The following is a 26,561-nucleotide window of genomic DNA, read 5'->3' as shown; positions in this document are numbered from 1 at the left end:
TCAGAGGACAGGGAAGTAGCTCATCTGGGTCATCGTTTACTGTGCTCAGGCTCACAACCTGGAACAAAGAGAACCGTGAATTGACCTGGGCTGGATTCTGAGTTTTCACAACAAACTCAGGGACGAAGCTGAAACAGGCATTGGTCCAATGCTCAGTATGAGCGACAGTATAGGCTAGGCCATGAAGCTCGCCGACTCGCTTGGAGGAAGCAAGGGCGAGAAGAAAAACCATTTTCAGGGTGAGATCTCTATCAGATGCCAGGGACGACAGTTCATAAGGAGCTCTCTTCAAAGACCTGAGGACAGCAACGATGTCCCAGGGAGGAGGCTTTGCCAATACCAGAGTGCAACCCTGTTCAAAGCTTCGTATGAGCATAGAGAGTTCCTCCAAGGAAGAGAGATTCCCTTCAGTCTGAGGACTTGGCTCAAGGCCAAGCGATAGCCTTTTACCGCCGAGACTGAAAGGAGCTTCTCTCTCCAGAGGTAGAGTAAGAAGTCGGCAATCAAAGGGATAGAGGTTCCGAGAGAACAGCCTTTCCGACAACACCAACCACAGAAGATGGCCCACTTTGTCTAGTAGACAGACATTGAGGACTTCCTGAGGTATCCTGACATTGCTGTCGCAGCCTCTCACAAAATGCCTTTCTCTATGAGGAGCTGCTGGATAACCTCCGCACGTGAAGATGTAAGAAGCTCACCACATTGTGGAGATCCAGGGCCAGGGAGTGGCGAAAGCACTCTCGGAGTCTCTACCAGCAGTAGAAGGTCCAGGTACCATTCAACGTGGGTCCATTTCGGCGCTACTAGTGTCATGGGCAGGGAAGGTGTGGATTGCATTTGATTAAACACTTGCCTGATAAGGCAAATTGGTGGAACAGCATAGATATAGAGGCTGTCCCCGAGGTGCTAGAATGCGTCCTCGAATGCACTGCCGGGTCTGGGACTGGAGAGCAGTAAATCAGCAACTTCCGATTTAGAGAGATAGCGAACAGGTCTACTGTTGGGGTACCCCACAAAGTCAAGACTTTGTTCGGTATCCGAAGAGCCAAAGATCATTCTGAGCCAATGATGTGTCTCCTCCTGCTCAGATTGTTCGACACAATGTTCCGTTCGCCTGGATTGAACCGAGCTGTCAACCCTACCGAGTTGTGAGCTGTCCATTCGTGAATCTGCACTGCTAGTTGGCATAGCTGCAGAGACATGGTACTGCCTTGAGTGTTCACGTATGCCACTACGGTGGTGTTGTTGCTCATCACCGCCACCAAGTGACCTATCAGAAGAGAGCTGAAGCGCTGGAGTGACAGGAAGGCAGCTCGAATTTCCAGCACACTGACATGATCCCGATGTTCCTGGTGGAACCATAGGCCCGAAGTCAGGTGTTGCAGTAGGTACATGCCCCATCCTTACTTTAATGCATCTGTGAACAGGAGCAGATCAGATGGACGAGATTGGACAGGGGAGCCCTTCAACAGGTTTGCGTTGTCCAGCCACCACTCGAGATCAGGGCGCATGTTCTCCTCCACTGAGACTAGATCATGAGGAGAATCCTGACTTTGCGACCAGTGATTCTTCAGACCCTACTGAAAAGATTGAAGGTGCATCCAACCGTTTGGAACAAGGCATTCCAGCGAGGCCAGATGTCCCAGCAATTGTTGCCACTGATGTGCTGGCAGCTGGGACTGTCGAAGGAAGGGCAGAGCGACACTTCGGAAGCGTTCCAGTCTTTCCAGCGTTGGATAGGCTTTCCCTGCAATGGTGTCAAGGATCATACCGAGATGTGCCAGTTGTTGAGAGGGTTCTAGAGAAGACTTCTTGCAGTTCACCATGATCCCAAGATCGTGACAAAAAGCCAGAACCCTGTCTAAGTGGAGATGAAGGAGTTCCACCGATGGCTCCAGTATCAGCTATTGTCTAGGTAATGCAATAGATGAATACCCTGGCGATAAGCCCATGTCGACACTAGATTGAACACCCGAGTGAAGACTTGCGGAGCTGTGGAGAGACCAAAATATAGGACCTTGAATTGGAACACCCTGTCCACTACAACAAGACAAAGATGTTTCCTGATCAACAGATGGATTGGGATCTGGAAGTATGCGTCTTTTAGGTCGATCATCACCATGTAATCCAGAGGACGAATGGCCTGTCTGACCGTGCTGGTGGTCTCCATCCTGAAAGGGGTTTGCTGAACAAACTTGTTAAGGGCTGAGAGGTTGATGACTGGTCTCCAGCCTCCAGACGCCTTCTTTACAAGAGTCAACTGAAGAAGCCTAGAGACTCGTCAAGGACCTCCTTAAGAGCGTCCTTCCCCAGCATGTCCTGGACTTCCGCCTGAAGGGCCAATATAACAATAGGATGATGATGTCTTCAGGGGACAAATCAGAGGTGGGGAAAGAGTTGATGAACGGGACGCGATACCTGTGTCCACTGGCCTCGTGGTACTGCAACCTCGTCCATCTGGCTTGCAGTCACCCCCCCACAGGTGGCAGAGTTGGGGGAGTGCCCTCTTCACTGGTCGCGGTGGACTCTCTTCCTTTTGCGGCATTGCCTCACCCTCGACCACCCCTGGTCGAAAAGGGCTGCTGCCCTCTCGGCCACCAAGTGGTGAAGACAGTGAGACAGGGATCAGCCCTGGCAGGAGGGTGAGAAACCCTCCTTGATGGAAAGCCAGGGCGACATCGAGCAGAAACAGCAGGAGGTTGGGGCCAACGGAAGGATGCTGCAGCAAAGAATCCTGGCTCGCTCTCCTGAAGTTTCCAATCACCTCGTTTACATCCAAAGATGAAAAGAGGGTGGATCCCTGAAGCGAGGCATTCCTCAGGTCGGTCACATCCTGAGGGTCCACAGATCAATCAAACCTTGATGAGACAGCATCCCTGCGCTTCAGCACCAGGTTGGCCCAAAGGTTGGCAAGCTGGTGGACTAAGATTGATTGATTGATTTGTTAGTTCTTATCATGAAAAGGAATTACAAAGGAAAATGTCAATTAAAAAGACTTGAAAGCAAATTATAAACACTAACACATACTTACAAATACAAAAAACTCAAAACATCATGACCAAACCAACCTAAATTTTTTCAAGAAGACCTGCTTCTTGAAGGTAACTAAAAAGGCTATCCTCATTAAAATCTATTCGCTGCCATCCAAAGGTCCTTCTGCCCCCGCCGGACAGCCCCTTGCGAGAAGGGGGAAAGTGGAGTTGGAGGACGCCTGTCTGATTCTGGAGAAGCTGGAGGAGAGATGGTAGATGGAGCCCTCTCCGCAAGCACTGTGGGAGCACTGTCAGGAGGATCTCGGCTGGGTTCATTGCTTCCAGACTGCCTCTCACCTGGCATTAAGCACTCGTGGCAGCTTAGGGATGGTAAAAACCCCTTACCTGCTCTCCCAACTTCCCAAGAGGAATAGGAAGGGGGGCTGGAAGGCCATTTGAAGGAGAAGGGGCCCACTTGCCGCCTCATTCTTGAGGAAGAGTCAGGAAACGACGACCTCTGATTAAAGGTGAAAGCCAACATGGCTGCCTAGTGGAAGGCTGGGTTGCAGCTTTATGAGGATCCTGAAGTGGAGATGGGACCTCTGGAGGAGGAGCAGACGATGGAAGTTCCGAGGACATGTACTCCTACTCAGACGTCTGTTTTTTTGTGTCGAAACAATGAAAAAGACAGAGGAAAAAGGTTCTACAGGTGCCCATGTATCTGCAGGAGCAAGAGAGCTTGTCGATACGAGCGCGCACAGGTTCTGAACACTCGTAAGCACAGAAACATGCACGCTAGAATGCACTGGAGAGCGTTGACACTCTACGGGTGAAATTGTGCATTTTGTAGCACATCGAAGAAGAAGAGCGTTCTGAAGAAGGAGCGGGTCTGGGGATACTGGAGACTGAGAGCGCGTGCAGGAGTGTTTAGAAAAATGCTCTGGTGACGCGCACTGGCGCGTACCAGTGAGCGCTTATGCTGTTGATGAGGCAGAGGTGAAGCACCGTGTTACAGGTGAGCGCTGTCTAGAGGAAGCATGCATGATCACGCGTGCTATTGTAGCGTACTGTACAGGAGTAACAAGGCGCACATCGGAAGGTGTTCTCGCTATATTGCTGCATGCACAGGTGCATTGTCCCCGAGAGCGAGAAGTGTCTCTGCGACCTCTCTCCAATGAAGGCTCCAGTGCACGTGCTGAAGCATCACGCACTGCAGGGGAGTGTACAATTAGTGAAGCTTCCTGTGCGAGTGCCATAGCATCGCGTATTGAGGAGGAGAGTAAATCCAATGAAGGCTCCTTTGTGCATGCAGTAGCATCACACAAAGATGAAGAGCTTATGTGTGAAGGTCTGGAAGGTCCTGAAGGAGAGCGCGCGTCAGCACTTCTCTGAGAGGAGTCTTTACTAGTTCTCTGAGAGTCGCTGCTGGTTCTCAAAGAAGGCTCAGGATGAGTCCGAGGACCTCATCCAGGGACAAGGCGAAGCTGCAGGGCCCTCATCCCCGAAGGTGGGCAGACAGGGGGACGGACCTGGTCAGCATCAAAAAGACCCTCCACAGGGGAGGGCTCGGGGGCTGCACCCCAGAGGGAAGGGCGTCTTCCTTATCAGCACAGGAGGATGAGGCTAAGGAGGGAGAAGCAGCCCCAGAGGAGAGTTCCAACAAGTCTCTCCTTTGACGGCAAACCAGGAGTCCCAACGAAGGCCACAAAACACGAAGGGCATCGTCAACATGGACTGAAAAACAAGCCTCATCCTCCCTTTCAAAGGCTGGCCAGGAGTTAAATCGTCACTCTTATGCACCTCACTCACAGAGGAGTGAGATGCCGAAGGTCCTGAAGGACGAGTCCCCGACGAGGAAGCAGAAGGCCTGGGTCGTTTGGTCTTTGAGGAAGAACTCGAAGGCGAAGAATCCATTTTCTTCTTACTTCACTGCCAGCGATACTCAACCCACTGGGCAGGCGACCAGGTACGACACTCCTCACAGGGGGATTCCAATGTACAGGAATGCCCCCTGCAAGAAGGACAAAGGGAGTGAGAGTCTCTGTCAATCCTGTTCATGAAAGTCCCATACCTACGGCTCAAGACACCAGGGCAGGAACGCATAACCATTTTGTTAGACATACTCGAATTTATCTAGAAAGATAGAGCCAAAGAGAGAGGTCTTTCCCCTCTGCCGGCTGTAATCAAAGTGACGACTAAGTGAGCTGGTGGGGAGGTGGTGCTTCCCCAATGCCGGGCAGGTAACTACCAGCCCAGTAGGTAGCTACCTCAGTATATGAAAGAATATATTAGCCAGTAGTTTCAGCTGAGCTGCAATCTATCCTAAGTAAAGGACTGAAGGTTTGTATACAGTGTAGAAACAAAAGTGCTTTTTCAAGTTCTATGGTTGCAAAGTAAGCAATATAGATGTGTTATGCATTTTTTTTTTTTTACATAATTTTAACATTTGAATCTACATTTGATGAAGACTTCTCTTTGTCGAATGCATTGGAGCTGGATGACCAAAAGTTTTGAAAATGTCTCGTCACTGCTTTTCCAAAATTTGGCTATGTGATATTTTCTTACAGATTTTATATACATGACAAACTTCACCCTTATGGAACATTTTATGGCCTTATTTTATGAAATAATGGAGTTTTCACAACAAAATATAAAGTAAATGTGCATGTTAGTTGTCATTAAGTAATCTTGAACAAAATCCTAAGCAGTCATTTCGTATAATTTCTGAGCATAGCTGTACAACTACTAATAGTTTTGAATTTAATATAAAATTTCAAGCCTTAACATACACCTATTCTATAAATTATACCGAAGGATCATGAATTTACAAATTATTCATATCTTAGAGGGACAAGAATTCCCATAAGCTTACCCGGGAAAATTGTAGTTCAGGGTACGTAATATTTCTCCATAATTAGGCAACGGCATATCACATGCTGAGCCTGTGGTTACAGAAGCACCTGAGAGATCTTCAACATTTGCAGCTGCATCCTCAGGCACAACTTCAGGAGCACTACCATCTACTAAAACATCTGCTGTGCAAGCTGTTTCAGCAGCTGCATCACAGGCACCAACCTCAGCTTCAGGATCTACACTACTTGCTATTTCAGTGCCAGCAATCTCTTCTTCAGAAGTACTGAATACAAAAAAATTGTTACCCAGCACAGATCAAATACAATAGTTATTGAGTTGAAAAAGTATCAGGCTTCATAAGCACATAGCTATGTTAAAATGATATTGTTATTTTACAATAAAGTTTTGTACATACTTACCTGGCAGACATATACTTAGCTTACGTCTCTGACGTCACGACAGAATTCAAAACTCGCGGCTAACGCGACAGGTAGGTCAGGTGATCTACCTTACCCGCCGCTGGGAAGCGGGTGTAAGAACCAACATACCTTTCTTGCCAGATTTTTTCTCTCTTATACCTGTCTCCTGAGGGGAGGCTGGGCGGGCCATCAATCGTATATGTCTGCCAGGTAAGTATGTACAAAACTTTATTGTAAAATAACTATCATTTTTGTACATGAACTTTCCTGTCAGACATATACTTAGCTGATTGACACCCTTGGTGGAGGGTACAAGACAGAAAATAACAAAGAAAAGGTAAACAACACCTGTTGTAGGATAAAAATAACCTTGGTTCTTACCTGTTTAGGCTGAAGACTTCATAGATACTGTCTATTAGTCTGCATAGCCATAAGAGCTACAGCGAGGGCGTGACCTACAGCTGAAAAGACTATTTGGGTCTACTAACGGGACTTGATATCCGCTTACTTAGTAGAATCCAAGTCGGATCATGTCAATGGGGGTTCGCCCTCTTCTATGACAGAACCTGTCCACTACCAACGCAGGGAGCTTCAAACCAAATCCGATCACCTAACCAAACTAAAGTTATTAGTATTACGAAACAAAAAAAGATGCCTACCTGCATCATTTTTCATACAACCATATGAACTCAATTAACAAAAACAAGGGACTACTAAGGATATGTTCCAGCTCCCTGCCCCAGCACCGAATCCGCCGATACGTACGGGCCTAACGCGAAGCACTCGTCATACGTAATACTGACGTCTTTTAGGTAGTGGTTGGCGAATACTGAATTACATCTCCAGAATGTAGTTTTCATCAGATTCTGAAGAGACATATTCTTCTTACTTAAAGGCCAAGGAAGTGGCAATTGCTTCTCACTTCATGAGCCTTGACTTTTAGGATGCTTGAAATGTTCTTCATTACAAGATCTATGTGCTTCTTTCACAACACTTCTAATGAAGAAAGACAGCGCATTTTTCGACAATGGTCTGCTGGGGTCCTTTACAGAGCACCATAGTCTGTCCTCAATGCCCTTAAGGGTTTTCTTCTTCTGAAGGTAGTATTTTAAACTCCTAACAGGGCAAAGAGTTCTTTCAGGTTCTTCCCCTACTAGGGAAGATAAACCACGAACCTCAAAGTTCCTTGGCCAAGGATTTGAGGGGTTCTCATTTTTTGCTAAAAACGAAGGAAGGAAGGAACAAACCACTGAGTCTCCTTTGAAACCTACCCTTCCTTCTAGGGCATGAATCTCACTAACCCATTTTAGCGGATGCTAAAGCCATGAGAAAGAGAGCTTTCCTCGTGAGATCTTTGAAGGAGGCTAAATGTGGTGGTTCAAACCTAGCGGACCTCAGGAAACAAAGAACACATCCAGATTCCAACTTGGAACTTCGTTCGAAGTTTTCTTGGAAGATTCAAAAGATCTTAATAGATCATGAAGATCTTTGTTATTCGAAAGATCTAAATTCCTATGTCTGAACACCGCAGCCAGCATGCTTCGGTATCCTTTGATAGTAGATACTGCCAAACCGCATTTTTCTCTGAGGAAAACTAGGAAATCTGCTATCTGAGTCACAGAGGTACTGGAAGAGGAAAACTTCTGGTTCCTGCACCACCGGCGAAAGACGTCCCACTTCGACTGGTAGACTTTAAGGGTCGAAGGTCTTCTAGCTGAGGCGATAGCCTTAGCAGCTTTTGTCGAAAACCCCTTCGCTCTGACAAGACTTTTGACAGTCGAAAGCCAGTCAGATTGAGAGCGGGGAGGTTTCTGTGATACCTGTCGAAGTGGGGTTGTTTGAGCAAATCTTGTCTTTGTGGAAGTGCTCTTGGAAAGTCCACCAACCATTCCAGTACCTCTGTGAACCGATCTTGGGCGGGCCAGAATGGAGCTACTAGCGTCATTCTTGTCATCTCCGAGATAGCAAATTTCTTGAGGGTTTGTCCCAGTACTTTGAAGGGGGGAAAGGCGTAGACGTCTAGACCTGTCCAATCTAGGAGAAACGCATCCACTGATACTGCTCCTGGGTCTGAGATCGGGGAGCAGTAAAGTTCGATTCTTGCGTTCTTTGCTGTTGCAAAGAGATCGATGTGAGGTCTGCCCCATCTTCTCCACAGGTCTTGGCATACCTCTGAGTGGAGGGTCCACTCGGAAGGCAGGAGTTGATTCTTCCTGCTCAGGAGATCGGCCCTGACGTTCCTTTCTCCCTGTACGAATCTGGTGAGAAGACTGATCTTCCTTGTTTGAGACCACAGCAGAAGATCCCTTGCTGTTTCGTACAGGGAGAAGGAGTGCGTCCCCCCCTGTTTTTTGATGTACGCCAAGGCTGTTGTGTTGTCCGAATTGACCTGCACTACTGCATTTCGGACGTGGGGCTGGAAGGCTTTCAATGCCATCCAGACTGCCATCAACTCTTTCTTGTTGATGTGCCAGGACACCTGATCCCCCTTCCAGGTGCCTGACACTTCTCTTGTCCCGAGCGTCGCTCCCCAACCTGCTTCCGATGCGTCGGAAAACAACACATGGCTGGGGTTCGGCATGTAAAGAGACATTCCTTCCACAAAACGAAGTGGGTTGTTCCACCACCGAAGGTCTCTCTTGATTCCCCTTGAGATCTTGAAGGAGAACTCCAGATCTAGGGAGAGACGCCTCCAGTTCTGGTATAGGAAGAACTGTAGAGGCCTGAGATGCAACCTTCCTAGAGAAACGAATTGCTCCAACGAGGAGAGTCCCCCCAGCAGACTCATCCACTCCCTCGCTGTGCATGCATCTTTCTCTAGGAAGGTCGTTATTTTCTCGTAGCAACGAGCTATCCTCTCTGGCGACGGAAAAGCCCGAAAAGCCAGAGAAGCTATCCGAATCCCAGATAGATCCGCTCTTGACTGGGGATTAATTGAGACTTCTGGAAGTTCACCAGAAGTCCAGAGAACTTGCCAATGTAAGGGTCTTTTGAAGGTCCTCCAGACATCTTTCTTGAGACTCTGCTCTGATTAGCCAGTCGTCGAGATAAAGCGACACCCTCACCCTCCAAATGTAGCCACTGTGCCACGTTTTTCATTAACCCCGTGAAAACTTGGGGTGCAGTCGATAGGCCGAAGCACAAGGCCTTGAATTGGAAGATGTTTCCTCCCATCATGAATCGTAGATACTTCCGTGAAGAAGGATGTATCGGCACATGAAAGTAAGCGTCCTGAAGGTCTAGACACACCATCCAGTCCCCTGGACGAAGAGCCGCTAACACTGAGGAAGTTGTCTCCATGGCGAACTTCCTCTTTTCCACAAAGACGTTCAGGGCGCTTACATCCAACACCGGTCTCCATCCTCCTGAGTTCTTCGGAACTAGGAATAGTCTGTTGTAAAAGCCCGCAGAGCGGGGATCTTTCACTAGTTCTATAGCCTCCTTCTCTAGCATGAGATCTACTGCTAGAGAAAGGGCTTGATTCATGATGGGGTCCTTGTACTTGGCTACCAACTCCCTCGGAGTTGTCGTCAATGGTGGTCTTGACGAGAAGGGAATGAGGTATCCTTTGCTGACAATCGATAGGGACCAATTGTCTGCCCCTTTGTGGGCCCAGACGTCGGCAAATTTCAGTAGTCTGGCACCCACTGATGTCTGGAGTCCTTGATAGCTATTTCTTCCCTCTGACTGACTTAGAGAAGGTTTTACCTCTCTTAAAAGGTCTAGTCCCTCTGGTTGCAGAACCTCTGACAGCGGGTCCTCCTCGAAAGGGCTCCTGTCTCAGAGGATTCTCTTTCTTTGGTCTTGGGTTGGAAGACAGAGCGAGGTTTCCTGGCCGCCTGGGCTAACATGTCCTGAGTAGCCTTAGCTGAAAGGGCACTCGAGACATCTTGAATAATCTTCTTGGGAACAGAAGAGGAGAGAGTTGAGCATACATAAGCGAGGCCCTTTGCGCATGTGACACTGCCTTCGTGAGAAACGAACAGTAGACAGACCGTTCTTAATCACTCCAGCTCCAAACAGTGAGGAGACTTCACTCGATCCGTCTCTCACTGCTTTATCCATGCAAGTGAGGACGCAGTTAAGATCTTCAGGAGACAGAGAATCTGGGGTCTGGGTCTTATTAGCCAGAACACCTAAAGACCAATCAAGGAAGTTGAAAACTTCCAGGACTCGGAACATTCCCTTCAGTAGGTGGTCAAGTTCGTTCATTCCCCACGTAGTCTTGGCGGACAAGAGAGCGGAACGACGAGCAGAATCCACCAATGAAGAGAAGTCCGAGTCGCAGACGAAGGGAGAGCGAGGCCTAAAGGTTCTCCCGATTCGTACCAGAATCCCAATCTGCCAGTCAGTTTAGACGGAGGGAAAGAAAAAACCGTCTTCCCTTTCTCTTCCTTAGAAAGGAGCCATTCCCCAAAACCTCTAAGTGCCTTCTTCATGGAAACAGGAGGTTTCATCCTTACACAAGACGAAACCTTCGACGTCTTCGAAGTGGAGAATAACGAAAGAGGAGAAGGAGGAGCCACAGGAGAAAGGATATCTCCAAACTCTTGCAGGAGTAACTCTGTCAGCCTCTTATAGGAGGAAACAGAGGAGTCTTTTGGTCCTTCTTCTGAGGGGTCCTGTTCTTCCTGAGCTGAAGAGCCCTCATGATCCTTAGAGGCGCGACTATTCTTAAAAGAGTCTCTAGAGGAAGTAAGACGTATACGTCTTGGAGACAATGCTTCAGAAAAGTGTCTACTTGCAACATCCTTCTTGTCTGGAGGAGTGCGTTTCCCAGATTCTTGGAGCCTAACAGGAGTAAGTCGGCTGTCAGGCGCAGAGCGCCTGTTTGAAGAAGAACTTCTATCAGGCTCTTGGCGCCTATCCAAAGGAGAGCGGCTACCAGGCGAACAGCGCCTGCCATACGAGAAGCGCCTACCAGGCTCTTGGCGCCTGAACCGAGGCGAGAGGATCTCTGGCGACGAGCGCCTATCCTAGGTGAGCGCCTACAAGGGAGAAGCGCCTGCTAGGCTCTCGGCGCCTGACTCGAGGAGAGTGAAAGTCAGGAGAAGAGCGCCTGCCAGGAGAAAGCCCTAACAAGCTCTTGACGCCTGTTCCAGCGAAGGGCGCCTGTCCGATTTAGGGCGCTTGTCAACCCCGGAGAGTGGAGGCGAGACGAGGAGCGGCTACGAGGCGAGTAGCGCCTACTAGGCTCTTGGCGCCTGTCAAGGGGAGCGATCCTGTCTCGAGAAGAGCGTCTGTAGGGTGAAGATCTCCTACGCGCAGTTTGCTCCTTGTCCGAAGGAGAAACCTGTCTGTCAGGCGAATGGCGCTTGGACGCAGAAGTGATCTTTTCCGAAGCAGAAAGTCTCCTGCGAGAATCCGAACGCACAGGTGAGCGCGCCGCTTCCGTCGAATAGCGAGAGTCAGGAGAGGGGAGCCTGGACTTCTTTACAGGAAGCGAGACGTCCTTCCTACGTATCGAAAGGAACGACAACCGCAAAAGAGGAAGACGTCCAGCCAGAGCCGAAATCTGCGCCTGAAGGTTAGCCAACACCCTTGCAGGAGAATTCATAAACTCGTGAACAGGTGACGAGGCTCGATCTCCGCTCGGGGAACGATACTCCTGAGATCTCTTACGCTTCTTCGCTTCCACCTCAGGCTCTTCCGAAAAAACTTCAGGGCTGGAAGGGCGGGCGCAGGGAGCGTTCCAGGCTCTCTTCGAAGGGCGCGAGGCTTCCGAAGAGCTCCATCCTCGTTTAGGAGAAGGCGAAGGCGAAGACGAGAAGCATTGGCGCAATATTTCTCTCTTGGAGCGATCCAAGGTAGCCTGGGAACGATCAACAGGAGCTACCGAGGGACGCCTGACCGTTGGGGATGCTCCCTAACCTTCCTGCGGCTTTCGACTTTCCTCCTCCACTGGGACTGGGAGTCTGGAAGAGGTCTAGGCCTGGAAGCATTAGGGAGCCGATCAGACGCACCCTCCACTGCACTGGGTTCACTGCACAAATCACTATTGGAATCACTCTTACCTTCTAATTGTTGATTTTCCTCTCCATACTGCGAATGGTGGCTTTCATGGAGGCCACTTCCGAAGGCGCATCTTCGGCTTCGGTGCAGGGAGCAGGAGCTGAAACTGACAAAGGAGCTACTTCTAAAATAGGATTATCTATATCCAACTCGCTAATACGAGATCTACTACTGCTCCTGGAAGAAGCTTTCCTAACTTTATCCTTTTCAAGCTTCCTCAAGTAGGAAGACAAAGACTTCCATTCATCCTCATTCAGCTTTTCACATTCATTACAAGGATTATTAAAGGTGCATTCATTCCCTCTACACTTCAAACATACCGTGTGAGGGTCTACTGCAGCTTTCGGTAGCCTCACCTTACACTCAGTCATACAACAAACTCTAAACATAGCAGTTTTCTTAGTATCAACATCAGACATCATGAATCCAAGAAAAATCCAAAGAAAAGTCCAATAACTGTCCACAAATCGCGAATGCCAGGCCAAAAGATCGGGTACTTCACCAAAAGTCCGTAGAAACAATCCAGGGCGAAAACGAGAAAAGAATCCAACTGTCAAGAGGTACCGACAACAGGTGTGGTCGACACCGACGACAGAAAAAATCTGGCAAGAAAGGTATGTTGGTTCTTACACCCGCTTCCCAGCGGCGGGTAAGGTGATCACCTGACCTACCTGTCGCGTTAGCCGCGAGTTTTGAATTCTGTCGTGACGTCAGAGACGTAAGCTAAGTATATGTCTGACAGGAAAGTTCATGTACAAAATTGTAAAGCATCTACATCTCTGAGCAGCATAGTAGCGCATAGTACTTTACTTTAATTTTTAACATCTACCTTTGCAAGCAGTCCCACCTCTTCAAATATTTTAGTTACTTTATGGTTTGTTAATGATTACCTTCACTTCAAGGTTATTGTCAAGGTCAAGAGAACTTACGAATAAATTTTCATACCAAAATGTATTTGGAGGCTTCCTACTGGTAAAAATAGCTATAATTTTACAACAGAAGGTGTTGGCTGCATTGAAAATTAAAAGATTGCTTGGCTAACCTGGATGGCTGTCCAGTTCCCCTGTTTTCCACCAAGTATGTTTTGAATGGTTTGTTCTGGTCAAAATTCTTCTTGACAACCCACCAAGTCTTGGGGAGTAGAGTTGGTCATACATGAACAGTAGTAGGTAAGCATCCAAATAAATTCTATGAAAATTTACATTATTCTGGATTAATTTTTCCTACTGTTCAAATGGCCAATTCCCACGTTAAGCGGGATGGCGAGTTAGTGCACCTAGACAAGAATCCACCCAGCCAAGCAAACTAAAGGTTTCTTAAATGAAACAAAACATTCAAACCAGGTCTTGGACCCTTTCTGGATTGTACTGTCACCAGGAGTTGGATCCTTCTCAGGAAGTAGGGCTCTCTGAAATGAGCCACAGTAAGAGGAGAAAAACCAACTCGGCAGACTAAGCAGTAGTAGTTATAATGAGACCCCTGTGCCTGGGTCTAATAGCCTAACAAATGACAGTCAAAACTAAAAGAATACCTACTGAAACAAAGTGAGCTCCTATACAATTCATGTTCCTTTATGCTCCCCAACAACCAAGACTAAAATTTTTTACAGTTAAGAGACCACAAGGCTGCTTTTTCACCTAGTTCAGTAAAAGACTGTACTTGTTACAACTAGCGGACTACGGGCTGCAATTTACATTTCCAAGACTTTTGGGAAATGTGCACAAAAAATGAAATTACACTTTCAAAGCACTGTGTTAATTACGTTCTCCAGGGACAAATTTCTCAAAATTAAATGAAGCTCAAGAAGAAGAAATTACTGAAGCCAGCACACCTGGACTTGGATCACAACTCCCCTACAACAGTGAAGGAAAGGCAGCACTGGAACAGGACATTTTCCATCTTTGCTAGTGTGGGAATAGGACTAACACACTGGACAACCTCAAGATAATAGTGAACTGCATAATCAACAATGCCTGTAAGCATGTCCAATAATGCACATATTGTGAAACTGCCATTGCTACACTAAAGAAACTTTGGAAAGACCCCTAATGAAATATTTGCAAGCTACCTACATACAACATGGCAACAAAAACCAAGCGTAAGTCTTTAGAGGAGTTTTTGAGAGAACTACATAATATATTTTCATAAAATTCATTTTTTGGATACTTACCTACTGCTAAAAGTTAGCTCATATCTCCACAACAATAGGTGAGTTGGCATTAAAAAAAAAAAAATTGCATGGCCAACCTGTAAGACTGTCTATTCACCTGTTCTCCATCAGGTGTGTTCAAATGTTTTAGCTCTAGTCAGAATTCTCCTTCACAGCCTACTAAATGTGTGGAGGCTGGGTAGGGTCTACTTCAAAAGTAGGAGTAGGTTAGTATCCAAATAATAACTTTTATCATGAAAATTTATATTATTTTAAATAAATCATATCTACTGTTAAAGTTAGCTGATTCCCACATTGAGATAAAGGATGGTGGGTCGTGCAGCTAGACAAATTCTGCTCAGTCAAGCGAGCTAAGAGCTTATTGTATGAAACCCAAAACATTCTTAGCTGATCAGGAATCCTTCCTGAATAATACTGCTGCCAGGAGATGGATTCCATTCAGGGTGCAAGGCTCTCATGTGTGTACAGTCAAGAGCAGCCTTGCAGAGAAAACCACTTCGTTTTTTGTTGGAATGAATAGAAGAGGCATGGTGGGACCCTTGTGCCTGGGTCCTAAAGGCTCAAAAAATGACAGTCGGATACAAAATAAATACCTATGATATAAAAGTATGCACCTATACAACAAATGTACCTTCACAATCCCCAATAAACCAACACCTCGTATTAGAATAAAAAGCCTAAAAGATGCTCTTCCTATCGGTTCAGGAAAACACTTTACCAGCTATTACTAAACAGCTAAGGGCTTTACAGTTTTCAAACACAATTTCTATATCTTTAAGACAATGAGCAGCAAAAACTGTGCTGCATTAATTACATCCTCAAGAGACAAATTCTTTAAAAAATGATATTGTTATGATACAATAAAGTTTTATACATACTTACCTGGCAGATATATACATAGCTATTACTCCGTCGTCCGACAGAAATTCGAATTTCGCGGCACACGCGGCAGGTAGGTCAGGTGATCTACCCCCCCGCCGCTGGGTGGCGGGAATAGGAACCATACCCGTTTTCTAATTCATAATTTTTCTTCCAGCTGTCTCCTGAGGGGAGGCTGGGAGGGCCATTTAATTGTATATATCTGCCAGGTAAGTATGTATAAAACTTTATTGTATCATAACTATCATTTTTATACATTCAACTTACCTGTCAGATATATACATAGCTGATTCACACCATTGGTGGAGGGTAAAAGACAGCTATTACTGAATAGACAGGTAAACAACATACGTTGTAGGTAATAAATAAATAAAACCTTGGTTCCTATGTGTTTAGACGAAGGGTCGACTTCCTAGCTATTACTAGTAGTCTGCTTCGTCTCAAGAGCCTCAGCGAGGATGTGACCTATGGCTAAGAGTTCTTGTAGATCTGTCAATGGGGTCTTATCCACTTACTTGACAGAATCTAGTGGTCATTTGTCAATGGGGTCTTATCCACTTACATGACAATACACCAATGCCTATTGGCATAATTTAAGGAGCACAACGACCGATCCCGATCACCTGATCCTAACACGAAGGGTGGGTTTGTGCTTAATTGAAAAGAGCTATCCCCAAACTCATTTCAAATAACCTCAGAAAATAATACACTTATGTTAAAATTAAAAAAAAAAAAAAATTTTAATTTACTAGTTAAGGATCAGTGTCGGCTCCCTATCCCAGCAACGCATCCGTGGACACGTATAACAAAGAGAGAAGGATCTCTCATAGGCCCACTTGATCTCCTTCGTGCAAAGAGAAGTCAACACAGAGTTGCATCTCCCGTTATTACAGCTAATATGACTCTCACGACATATTGTTATGGAAAGAACAAGAATTGTTAAAAGCTCGCACTTCAAGCGCTTTTAATTCTTAGCTGTTTGAAGGAAACATCAAGTTACTCAAGAAGTGCTTTAGAGATTCCACTCTTCCAAAGAAGACCAGGGCTTTCTTTGCAACAGATCTCTTCTGGATGAAGCCCAGAGCCTGGCTTGCGCCTGGCTGGCGCCTCGCGCCTGGCTGGCGCCTCGCGCCTGGCTGGCGCCTCGCGCCTGGCTGGCGCCTCGCGCCTGGCTGGCGCCTCGCGCCTGCCTGGCGCCTGGCGCCTGGCCCCTGGCTGGCGCCTCGCGCCTGCCTGGCGCCTGGCCCCTGGCTGGCGCCTCGCGCCTGCCTGGTGCTTCGCGCCTGGCTGGCGCCTCACTCGCGCCTGGCGTCTTAGCTGGAGATTCGCGCCTAGAGCTTGGCTTGCGCCTGGCTGGCTGCTCGCGCCTGGCTGGCGCCTCGCGCCTGGCTGGCGTCTCGCGCCAGGTTGGCGCTTTGTGCCTGCCTGGCGCCTCGCGCCTGCCTGGAGCTTCGCGCCTGGCTGGCGCCTTGCGCCTGGCTGGCGTCTAGCGCCCGGTTGGAGTGGCGCCTTGCGCCTGCCTGGAGCTTCGCGGCTGGCTGGTACCTCGCGCCTGCCTGGCGCCTCGCTCCTGCCTGGCGCCTCGCGCCTGGTTGGCTCCTCCCCACTTGCCGGAGCTTCGAGCTTGGTAGTCTCTCGAGGATGTCTGGCAATGTCCACATCGGACACTCTTATCTGTCCTATATGTTCGCATCTAGCGCATCTGTGTCAGGTTGTAGGCCCGGTCTTTCTCCTCATCAGACAATGACAGTGTTCTTTAGGCTGTCTGCAGGTTTCTTCTTCCTTGCTGACTGCGTCAGAAGGTCTTGAGTCGCCTTCTCAGTTAATGAACAAGAAATGTCCTTCACTAACTACTAACTGAGAAGGGAACAAAAAAAGTCAGACAAAGGCGAGTACAGAAGCGCTCCCTCTGAGCGTGGGAGACCGCTTGGTTAAAAAGGCACTATATACTGTCCTCTTTTTAAGAAGACCTGCTCCAAATAAAGAGGAGATCTCAACCGAGCCATCCTGAACCGCTTTGTCTATACAAGACGAAATACACAGAAGGACTTCTGGTTCGAGTCCTTCAGAATCATGGGCTTTCTTGGACATCACCCCAAGGGACCAATCTAAGAAGTTGAAAACTTCCAATACATGAAAGAGTCCCTTGAGGAGATGGTCCAGTTCTGAAATGCCCCAAGTTATACGGGCAGAGTTCAAACCTTGTCTACGTGAAGCGTCAACTAAGGTCGAAAAGTCCGCTTCTGACGTAGACGGAAGAGAAATACCCATATTCTCTCCCGTCTGACACCAAATGCCTCTTTTACCAGCTAGTCTCGCTGGAGGCATGCAGAAGACCGTTCTAACTAACTCCTTCTTCGACTTCATCCAAGAGTCTAAAGTTTACTGAAGAGCCCTCTTCATCGAAATGGCTGGCTTCATTCTAAGAAAAGACGAAGATTTCTTCGTCTTTGCACTCGAGAAAAGAGCGCGCGGAGAAGGAGGAGAGGCAGGAGTCAAGTCGTCTCCATACTCCTCTAGAAGCCAGGCTGTCAAAACTTTATAGTTCGACAGTCCTTCTCTTCCTTGATACTGCTCCTCCGAGTTTACTTCTAATTCTCGGTCTAGATGAGTCTCCGCTGCTAATTCAGTACGTCTTTCCTCTGGAGGAGACAACTCCTAATAGGAGAGGGGCTAAGGGAATGATATTCCTTCCTCTTCCCCGCTTTAATAGTCCTGGAAGGCGCCAACAGCCCAGGCTTCTCTCCATAAATGGATGACGCTTCCCGCTTGGATGACGCTTCTAGTCCGCCAAGCGTCCTGGCTGACGCCTCCCGCTTGTGTGGCTGCTGACGTCTGGATGACGCCTCGCGCCTGGAAGACGCTTCGCTCTCAAAAGGCGTCCCAACTGGCGCCAAATTTTTTGGTTGGAGCCTCGCGTCTAAAAGCAGCTTTAAATGACGCTTCATGTCTTGACGACGTCTCACGTCTCTCTCGCGTTACGTGTCTTCCGTAAGATTCTCCCGATCTCGCTCTCGAAACCGAAGCCTCTGCGATATGTTTGGAAGCTTCACGTCTGCATGACGCCTCTCGCTTCGCAGGGGAGAGAGGACGAGACTTCTTGATTGGAAGCGCAACGTCCTTCCTACGAGGCGCTAACACTCCCACCAAAGAGGCCAGTTGCTCTTGTACTGCCAAGATAATCTTCCTTGAAGCTTTTCCCCCGTCATCTTCAATCGGGGGAGAAGTAGGAAAAGGAAGCAGTCTATAGGAAGCCTGTTCGTCTTCTACCTTACTGAGAGATCTATGAAGACGACTTTCCGCAGGTTCTCACAACTCTTTCCAATAATGTTAAACATGTTAACAGTTATTATCGTCGATCGAGAAAGATCTCTTTGTTAACGCGAATAGGAGCGAAAAAAAGAGATTCTCGATGCTCTTTGCGATATGAGAGAGTCGTGGAATTGACCTAAGTGATTAAATGGGTAACGAAATCAGGAACGAATTTTGCCGTTACCGAGCTTGGTGTCCGAGAGGCTACTGGAATCTTAGGTTAATAACTCGCTAAAACGAGAAAATCTTGGATGGTGCTCTTGGCTCACTGCGCCAGGCTGGCGCTTCTGGCGCAAATTTTGCGCCAGGCTGGCGCTTCTGGAGCATTGCGCCAGACTGGCGCTTTCTTCTAATTCTTTTTATGTTATGTGCCAGAACACTTGTGCCTTTATGGTACCCGACATCCTTTCACATGTTAATTCCGTTCTTAGTAGGAAAAAGCTTTATATACGTAGTATAGTCCATTCAGGGAAACAAGTTCTGCCCCAAAGAGAATGTTTCCCATCCGACTCATCCATCTTCTGAGCAGGTACTCTAATAAGCTATGCTTTCGTAAGCCTGAGAGCATTACATAATATAATGTTCTGCTGCGATAGAATCCTTTAATAATGTTACCTACGGTAAACAGCATTGAAAGGTTGTACTATCTCTCTTAATGAAAGCTTCTTAGCAAAAGGCATACAATATTTATTTATGTTAGCTTAACTATCCCCTCAATCCGAGGTTAAGACCGCGATTGTAGGGGAGAGATACGAAAGTTATTCCATCCCGCAGGAGAGAGATACACCCGACCGCTCATGACTGACACCTACATGGTACTGACAGTCACAGGCGTAGGCGTACTGCGTTGGTCTCAGGCTCTCAGCGAAAGCAGTCCCCGCTTACTCTTACAGAGTTGCCAGCTACTCCATTTAATAAAGGAATTTTATAAAATTATCGAACTTCAAGAAGTTCTTATTAAAGCATATTTAAGCGAAACAAGACTTCGATAAATCTAGAAGCTAAGTAGGTGTTGTCTTAACAATCCCTTTAAGCGTAGTCCTTCCTAGGAAAGTCGTAGAAGGATACTGGTAATTGAGTTGCACAGAAAAGAAGTAACTACGGTATGTGTTTATGATTTGACCGTATCGTATTCTCATACAGTAGAAACTCTACTACCTTCTACTATCTTCGTTCTTTTCGTTAATAGAACGAAAGAAAGAGTATATATATAAGGCTCCTTAGTTAAGCCATCTGTTTTCTCTTTGAAGGCGCCTTGCGCCAAGAAAAAAGTTCTGGAACGCGGCTCGCACTCAGTTGCTGGAACGCGGCTCGCGTTTAACTGTATGAACGAGGCTCGCGCTAGTCGTTGGAACGCGGGACTCGGCTCGCGTAGGTCTGTTGGAACGCGGCTCGCGCTAGTCTGGTGGAACGTGGGGGGGTTGTGGGGGTGGCTCGCGCTAGTTGTTGGAACGTGGCTCGCGCTAGCTTGCTGGCTGGCTCTCAGCCTCTCGCTCAGTGAGTCAGTGTTCTCTTATTCAGAGAACGAGCCAGATCGTCCGAACTCCAAACATGTACATTCTTCGTCTTTTCGGATGTAAGATGAAGAAACTGAAGAACAGACGCACTTTTTAAAGGATGCCTTTCCAATGGCTATCCCTGGCAGTCTGGGACGTTTTACAGATCCTGCCGAGGGAACGCCCGATCGGTGGGGATTCTCCATAACCTCCGTAAGGCTTTCGACTTTCCTTCTCCTCTGGGCTTGTGAGTTTGGAAGAGGTCTAGGCCTGAGAGCGAGACAGAGCCGATCGAACGCACCCTCTACTAATTAGGACGCCTTTGCCAATGGCGAAACTTGGCAGTCTGGGACGTTCTACAGATCCTGCCGAGGGGGGACGCCTGGATCGAAGGGGATTCTCCATAACCTCCGTAAGGCTTTCGACTTTCCTTCTCCTCTGGGTATGTGAGCTTGGAAGAGGTCTAGGCCTGGGAGCGAAACAGAGCCGATCAGAACGCACCCTCCACTGCACTAACACTAAAATCACTTCTTACCTTTCAATAGCTCGTATTTTGAGCTACATTCCTTTGTCTTCAATTTGCAATATGAATTTGAAGATTCTGTGAAGTAAGAAGGAGATGAGGATACCACACTACTAGTATTGTTAATGCTCTAACTGCTCGTTAGTACGAGAGCTATATAAACTTCTAAAGGAAGCGTAACTATTCTTTCCTTACATCCTCAAGAAGGAAGTTAGCTCAATCATTCTAACATTTACTACACGTTATTATGAATAAATATTCCTTCTTGCAAACTATGTGAGTGTCTACCGAAAAGTTCGGTAGTTACACGTAAACAATTCTTCAAAATTTTCGAAGCCAAAGTTATAAAAACAAATTAATATGCGTATGCCGAACCAAAGATCCAGTACTTCCCTGGGTATTTCTACAGAAGCAATCCGCGGTGGCTTAGACTATGGCAATTGACTGATTCCTATGTTATTTGAGTTACTGTACAAGATTTAAAAGTAATATCCATTCGGGCGGCTGTAACTAAGCAGTAATTGAAATTGAAAGTTACATAATAGCCGCACCAAACTCAAAGGTATATTAAAGTTTAGTTCCAACCAAACGAAAAAAATATTCCTTACAACCCCTGTAAAGCAACTAAAATAACATAGAAAATGTCAATTGCCATAGTCTAAGTCACCGAAGAACGGTCCTATAGGAAGGTACCAAGTATTCGTTACGGTGAAGGCAATGTAAACACAGCCGCCATGTTTAAATTCCCCAACCACCACGGAGCCATATGTCACTAAGGGTGGGGGGGGGGGGGGGCGGTAAGGTGGAAGGTACGAGTTGTCTTAAGGCCTGTCCACACGATCGGGCCTGATCGGCGGACTTCCCCTCTAACGGGCACACTTGATGGGCAAACCGTCAAATTGCCCGATGGGTCTTGTAGCAAAATCACCACGGTTGTGCCCGATGGCTTTTACTTCGACCCTGCCAGACGTATGTTAACCATATACATTTCTTTTACCGAGCCATTCTTTGCACCATATTCTCTTCTTTTTCCCCATTTTCGTCACACACAAAGCAATTATCATGCTACGCTATCTTCTTCTTTGCGGTAAGCACCATGTTTATCGTACCGCACTGAACACACTACTGGCATCGTCGGCACGCCCACCTCTCCATCGCCTCACCTGTGTGGACAACATTCATGGGTAAGCCCGCCAGAATTTGCCCGTGAACCCCGGAGCACGCCGATCAGGCCCGCTCGTGTGGACAGGCCTTTAGCAGCACCCCACTGAATAGTAACATACCTTGACGCAACTTTCGGCGAAAGCCTAACACTCACTTTCCTAAAACATAATAATTAAGAATAATGTTTGGACCTTACCTTAAAGGGGTGGAGGGTACAAAGCAGCAGCTGCTTTTAAGAATGCGTGGAGGCGGGTCTTGGGTTCCTCAAAATGCAGCTTGAAATAAGCAACAGCCAAGTACCCGACGAAAAGACCTGCTTTCTCAGGAGGCCATGGTCCTGGCAAAAACCGATTAGTCGATCATAATTACCTGAGTAAAAGGCAGAAAAATCTTTGTAACTCATGTAACAATTGTTACATGAAGTTGGCAAAGAGTTCTGGTGAGGGGCTGGGGCGAGCGTGAAGTAGATGCAGCAGTGGATGTCATGGCGGCAGATTCAACAGTGTTGGAGTTCTACAGTTAGGAGGTGGCAGGAGGCCAGACCGTAGAAAACAGGGTGGGAGAGGTGGGGTGGAGTAGTAAAAATGCTTTGATGCTATTGGTTGAGGCAGGGTGGGGCTGAGGTAAATGAACAAGCACTTAACAAGATAAGTTGGCAATGTTAAGGGTAATAAAAGTAAATGGGTAGTTAAGGAACTAAATGTAAATGTGGGATGGGTTCAAAATATGAAATAATACAAATACATATATAACGGGCCCAGGAGGGGGTGGGATTTAAGTCCTGGGTGGTAAATGTGTAAAAGGGCCTATAGTTGTTTTAATAAATACAAAAGACCAAATTAAACATAGGTTAGCATATAACAAAACTAATTAAACTTGTAGGGGATGTTGCCTGACCAGGGGTGGGGTTGGGCCTGCTGTAACCCCCCTTAAAGAACCAAACCAACCTAACATAACCTAACCTAGCAGGGGATGTAACCTTACCTAGTAGGGAACTTAACCTAGTAGGCAATGTTGCCTGACCAGGGGGGATTTGCCCCCTGTACCCCCCCTTAAAGGCCTAACCTAACCTAGTAAGGAATGTAACCTAACCTAGTAGGGAATATTGCCTGACCAGGGGACTTCGCCCCCGTACCCCCCCTTAAAGGCCTAACCTAACCTAGTAAGGAATGTAACCTAACCTAGAGAACATGCCTGACAGGGGGGCTTCGTTGATAAAGCCTAACCTAACCTAGTAAGAACCAACCATCTATAGGGAAATACAGGCTAACTAACCAAGTAAGGAATGTACCTAACTAACCTAACCTAGTAGGGAATATTGCCAATGGACCAGGGGGGCTTCGCCCCCCGTACCCCCCCTAAGGCCTAACCTAACCTAGTAAGGAACGTAACCTAACCTAACCTAGTAGGAAATACTAGGCAACCTAACCAAGTAAGGAATGTAACCTAACTAACCTAACCTAGTAGGGAATATTGCCTGACCAGGGGGGCTTCGCCCCCGTACCCCCCTTAAAGGCCTAACCTAACCTAGTAAGGAATGTAACCTAACCAACCTAACCTAACCTAGTAGGGAATATTGCCTGACCAGGGGGGCTTCGGCCCCCCGTACCCCCCCTTAAAGACCTAACCTAACCTAGTAAGGAACGTAACCTAACCTAACCTAGTAGGGAAATACTAGGCCTAATGTAACCTAGTAAGGAATGTAACCTAACCAACCTAACCTAGTAGGGAATATTGCCTGACCAGGGGGGCTTTGCCCCCCCCGTACCCCCCCTTAAAGGCCTAACCTAACCTAGTAAGGAATGTAACCTAACCAACCTAACCTAACCTAACCTAGTAGGGAATATTGCCTGACCAGGGGGGCTTCGCCCCCCCTGTACCCCCCCTTAAAGGCCTAACCTAACCTAGTAAGGAACGTAACCTAACCTAACCTAGTAGGGAAATACTAGGCCTAACGTAACCTGGTAAGGAATGTAACCTAACCAACCTAACCTAACCTAACCTAACCTAGTAGGGAACATTGCCTGACCAGGGGGGCTTCGCCCCCCCATACCCCCCTTAAAGGCCTAACCTAACCTAGTAAGGAACGTAACCTAACCTAACCTAGTAGGGAAAAACTAGGCCTAACGTAACCTAGTAAGGAATGTAACCTAACCTAACCTAGTAGGGAATATTGCCTGACCAGGGGGGCTCGCCCCCCCGTACCTTAAAGGGGGGCCTAACCTAACCTAGAAGGAAACCCCCCCGTAACCTAACCTAACCTAACCTAGTAGGAAAAACTAGGCCTAACCGTACCTGTAAGGAATCGTAACCTAACTAACCTAACCTAGTAGGGAATATTGCTGACCAGGGGGCTTCGCCCCCCCGTACCCCCCCTTAAGGCCTACCTAACCTAGTAAGGAATGGTAACCTAAACCAACCTAACCCTAACCTAGTAGGGAATTTTGCCTGACCATGGGGGCTTCGCCCCCCCGTACCCCCCTTAAAGGCCTAACCTAACATAGTAAGGAATGTAACCTAACCTAGTAAGGTAACCAGAAGTAGGGATGTAACCTAACCAACCACCCCCCCCCCCCCCCCCCCCCCCCGGTATCCACCCTTGAAGAACTAACCAACCTAGCCTAACCGGGTAACCCCCTTCAAGGAAGTAAAACTAGTAGGTAAACCAACATATAACAAACTAAACCTAAGGGTATGTTGCCTAACCGGGGGATGGGATTCGGCCCCCAGTAGGTAAAATGACATATAAACCTAACTTTGATGGGTGTGGAAGTGTTGTAAAATGTAAAAAGTAACCATACATAACTGCATAATAGTAAGGAAACTGGAAGGGAGGTGTAAATTGTAATGTCTGTAAAAGTGTATAATGGAATATATTTAAATGTAGGTTTTATAAAAATAATGGCAAACTATATATTTAAATGTTATATATTTAAATGTAGGTTTTATAATAATAATAGCAAACTTTAATCTAGATATGGTTATCGGTGAGAAATGCATTGTAAATGGTGTAACGTAAAGAGCCAGTCGTGAATACTGGAAAGGGGAGGGATTGACTTGTGTATAAATGATATAGGGAGTGTGTATGTAATATGCAACGCAATGTGCAATTTCACGTAACAGGTAGGTAGGTAGGTATCGAAACGTCCTAAAACTGAGTTCTATATCAACACGTAGGCATTTTTAGGTGTCTGTCCTCAATTATAACATAATATTTCAAGTTATATATGGTGAAATGATTAGGTGGGGATATTTCAAAACAGTTATTATACAAATACTATGGGAAAATGAAAAGGAATAAACACTAGAATTCACATATGTTTAATAAACAAATTAGGTAAATGCTTTTATGTAACTCAACGTATGGTTACCAGCCAGGGTTCCCAGATGACACCACTACCAACCAGCCAAAGTCTACCATGAAACCAGCCAAAATCCCGCCAAATGGAAATCCAAACCAACCCAAATAACCGGCAAATATATGTGCGTTATATTTATCTTTATAAATGCATATTTTTTTATCATATATATGCTTGTATAGCGGCATCATAGTTTTAGTTAGATAATATAAACTAATATAAGAATACAGGAAAAAAAAAAAAACGAGAATGAATTGAAATTTTGAAATGAGGCTCGTTCTCTGAGAATCCGGCGGCCTGTTTTGTGTGCGTTATATTTATCTTTATAAATGCATATATTTTTATCATATATATGCTTGTGTGCGTTATATTTATCTTTATAAATGCATATTTTTTTATCATATACGTATTTGCTTGTATAGCGGCATCATAGTTTTAGTTAGATAATGTAAACTAATATAAGAATACAGGAAAAAAAACGAGAATGAATTGAAATTTTGAAATGAGGCTCGTTCTCTGAGAATCCGGCGGCCTGTTTTGTGGTCGTCTGGTGTGTGTGTGATTTTTATTTTAATTCCATCTACATATTTTGCTTAAATGTTACCAAGTTTTTACTGAAAACCTATTCAAATTCCCCAGATTTTCCTGAAAACCTTACCTTCAAAAATTCCCAATCTGGGGAGAGATTCCTCAAACGTGGGATCAGTGTTTAGCTCAAATAGAAAGTATTTGAAAACCAGCCAAAATACCACTAACCAGCCAAAGTGAATTTTTACCCACCAAATTAGGAAAAAAAGCCAAATTTGGTGAGAAACTGCCAAATCTGGGAACCCTGTACCACCCAATCCTTCACTCAGTCCGGTAGCAACATAGGGGTCATACTGTAACGTGTTTGGCTAAATACATGTATCCCTCCCGTAAACCCCCATTTCTTTCCTCACTAAGCAGTCTGAGTTTAGGCCAAAAGCTCCCTTACAGTTAGCGCATGCGCAGTAGCATTAGCGCATGCATATTAGGATTCAGTGTTGTGGTAGTAGTAGTAGTAGACGAATATGGATGTGGAACGGCTCCACTATCGCTAGTTTTGTTATCTCTTATTTCCGCCTGTATTTCGTGTTTTTAAAAGTGATAAATGTGGGAAATACCACAATAACACGGCAAAATCACCCCCCAAGTGGTTTCTCCCCACCCAAAAACCCCGGTTCCCACTGGGGGTCCCCCTTACCGTAGGATAGAGTTAGGGTTTTGTCCCCACCCAAAACCCCGGTTCCCAATGGGAATCCCCTTTACCGTAGGATAGAGTTCAAAGGTAAATTAGAGTCGTCCAAATAAATATTTCTTCAAATTCTTGTTCAGGAGGTAAAACTGCATAGAAAAACCGCAACTGCCATACTCTGGGCCG

The 26,561-nt window shown here is 46.5% G+C and overlaps 1 protein-coding gene across 2 annotated transcripts in view; it reads right to left on the bottom strand.

Annotated features, from left to right (window-relative positions):
* LOC135217507 (protein jagunal-like) overlaps nucleotides 1-26,561 on the bottom strand; it is an 88,539-nt gene that overhangs the window by 49,998 nt on the left and 11,980 nt on the right. For both annotated transcript variants that reach the window (XM_064253462.1, XM_064253463.1), the window contains exon 2: nucleotides 5,845-6,108. In XM_064253462.1, the coding sequence (XP_064109532.1) occupies nucleotides 5,845-6,108 (264 nt within the window). The remainder of the gene's footprint in view (nucleotides 1-5,844; nucleotides 6,109-26,561) is intronic.

This window comes from Macrobrachium nipponense, chromosome 7 (genome assembly GCF_015104395.2).
Source record: "Macrobrachium nipponense isolate FS-2020 chromosome 7, ASM1510439v2, whole genome shotgun sequence".
Classification (NCBI taxonomy): domain Eukaryota; kingdom Metazoa; phylum Arthropoda; class Malacostraca; order Decapoda; family Palaemonidae; genus Macrobrachium; species Macrobrachium nipponense.
This window is presented reverse-complemented; position numbering and strand designations above follow the sequence as displayed.